This window comes from Chionomys nivalis, chromosome X (genome assembly GCF_950005125.1).
Source record: "Chionomys nivalis chromosome X, mChiNiv1.1, whole genome shotgun sequence".
NCBI lineage: Eukaryota > Metazoa > Chordata > Mammalia > Rodentia > Cricetidae > Chionomys > Chionomys nivalis.
Genome location: NC_080112.1, coordinates 61,245,930 through 61,248,218, shown reverse-complemented (window position 1 = coordinate 61,248,218; position 2,289 = coordinate 61,245,930). Strand labels below are relative to the sequence as shown.

The 2,289-nt window shown below is 44.0% G+C and overlaps 1 protein-coding gene across 1 annotated transcript; it reads left to right on the top strand.

Moving 5' to 3' along the window:
* The first annotated feature begins 868 nt into the window (after positions 1–868).
* On the top strand, positions 869–1,984 carry LOC130868426 (melanoma-associated antigen B4-like). The gene has a single exon (XM_057760653.1). The coding sequence runs from the start codon at positions 977–979 to the stop codon at positions 1,982–1,984; it is 1,008 nt and encodes a 335-aa protein (XP_057616636.1). The 5' UTR covers positions 869–976.
* The last annotated feature ends 305 nt before the right edge of the window (positions 1,985–2,289 follow it).

The following is a 2,289-nucleotide window of genomic DNA, read 5'->3' as shown; positions in this document are numbered from 1 at the left end:
TCTCTGCCACTACATAGGGATCTATGTGGGTAAATACATATGCCCATAGGTCTCTCCTTGGATGGTGGCCTAAGTGGGTTTGCATAATCATAGGACTTCACCCCTGTATAGTGGCCTAAGTGGGTCTAATAAGGACCAAAGACTAAAGTTCTCCTTCACTTTCCCTTAAGAAAGTAAGGCAGAGCCGGGCGGTGGTGGCGCAGGCCTTTAATCGCCTTTAATCCCAGCACTCGGGAGGCAGAGGCAGGCGGATCTCTGTGAGTTCGAGGCCAGCCTGGTCTAGAAGAGCTAGTTCCAGGACAGGAACCAAAGCTACAGAGAAACCCTGTCTCGAAAAACCAAAAAAAAAAAAAAAAAAAAAAAGCAGTGTTTCCTTATCACCACAATAACCTAGACATTCTACCCCAGTCAGATAAAGTCAGGATGAAGATTTTTAATCACCATTAAAACAACACTCCTTTTAAGAGCAAAATCCCTCCAGTATTTCAATTTTTGCTAGTACTGAGTCCTGATTGTCATGTGAATGATGAAGTGGGAAGAAAGGCAGTTTAAATTTCTACCTGAGTGATACTGAGGGAGTTTGTAGTGTTAGTTTGAAAAGAACAAAAGGAAGTGGGTATAAAGGACTTTGCTAATAATTCATATGATTGATTATGAATGTAAAGTAAGGGAACTCTTGAATCTTGATCCCAAGGGACCCCAGTGAAAGGCCTGACCTACTAGCTTGGAAGCGTCAGACTAGATTTTCATGCAGTGGTCTAACAAGTTTTAATTTCCTCCACAGGGTTTGCAGAATAGAGACTGATCCACGAGTACAGGAGCCCTGGTATGTTCCAAGAAAGATGTCCTTCTGGAAAGCTGCAAAAGCAGGTCTTTGTTAAATCCCAGGTATACTTTATCTGGTAACAATGTGGTACTTACAGATTTCCATTGTCACCCTTCCAGATCCCCTGCTTCATCCCTGAGCCCAGTCATCATGCCTAGGGGTCAAAAGAGTAAGAGCCGCTCCCGTGTAAAACGACAACAGGCACGCAGTGAGCTCCAGGGTCTCCCAGAAGTTCACACTGGAAAAGAAGCTGCATGTCCTCCTGTTGACCAGAGTGATGGCTCCAGGTTCCCTGATGTTTGTGCTCTACAGGAGCTAAAACCCCCTGGATCTTGCAGGGCAGATGTGTCCTGCACAGGCTCTGGTGTGGGTGTTAGGAATGCTGTTGTTCTTGCTGATAAGCAAACTTCAGGTGCAATTCAGACAGTGACCTCTATTCAGCACACATTTAAGGAACCGATCATGCGGAAGGCTAGTGTACTAATAGAATTCCTACTGGATAAATTTAAGATGAAAGAGGCAGTTACACGGAGTGAAATGCTGGCAATAGTAAACAAGAAGTACAAGGAACAGTTCCCTGAGATCCTCCGTAGAACCTCTGCACGCCTAGAGCTAGTCTTTGGTCTTGAGTTGAAGGAAATAGATCCCAGCAGTCAGTCCTATATGCTGGTGGGTAAACTGGGTCTCTCCACTGAGGGAAGTCTGAGTAGCAATTGGGGGTTGCCCAGGACAGGTCTCCTGATGTCTGTCCTGGGTGTGATCTTCATGAAGGGCAATCGTGCCACTGAACAAGAGGTCTGGCAGTTTCTGAATGGAGTAGGGGTATATGCTGGAAAGAAGCACTTAATCTTTGGGGAGCCCCAAGAGTTCATAAACAAAGATCTAGTGCAGGAAAATTACCTGGAGTACCGCCAAATTCCTGGCAGTGATCCTCCATGCTATGAGTTCCTGTGGGGACCCAGAGCCCATGCTGAAACCACCAAGATGAAAGTTCTGGAAGTTTTAGCTAAGGTCAGTGGCACTGTCCCTAGTGCCTTCCCTAATCTCTACCAGTTGGCTCTTAGAGATCAGGTAGGGGGAATAAGAAGGAGAGGTCAAGGTAGGGCTGGCACCATTGTCAAAGCCAGGATACAATCCAAGACTCCATCCCACAAGTAGTTAAATCTGTTCTATGGTTTCCATATTATATTTGAAGAACAGTCAGCCTCCTAATGAGTGGAGAGTTCATAGAATACCAGAACCAAAATGTATACGTTCTTGACCTTCTATACATTAGTAAAACATAGATATTTTTGTTACTTTGTAAATGTCTCTTTAATCAGCGATTTGCATAATGCTTATGTTAGCTGCATAAAGTGGTTAGTCACTTGTGAATTTAGGACTCAAGAGTTTTGTTACTTTCAACAAATTGGAAAACCTTACCTTATTAAAATGTTATGTAACATTGCATTGGAAAGAGGATT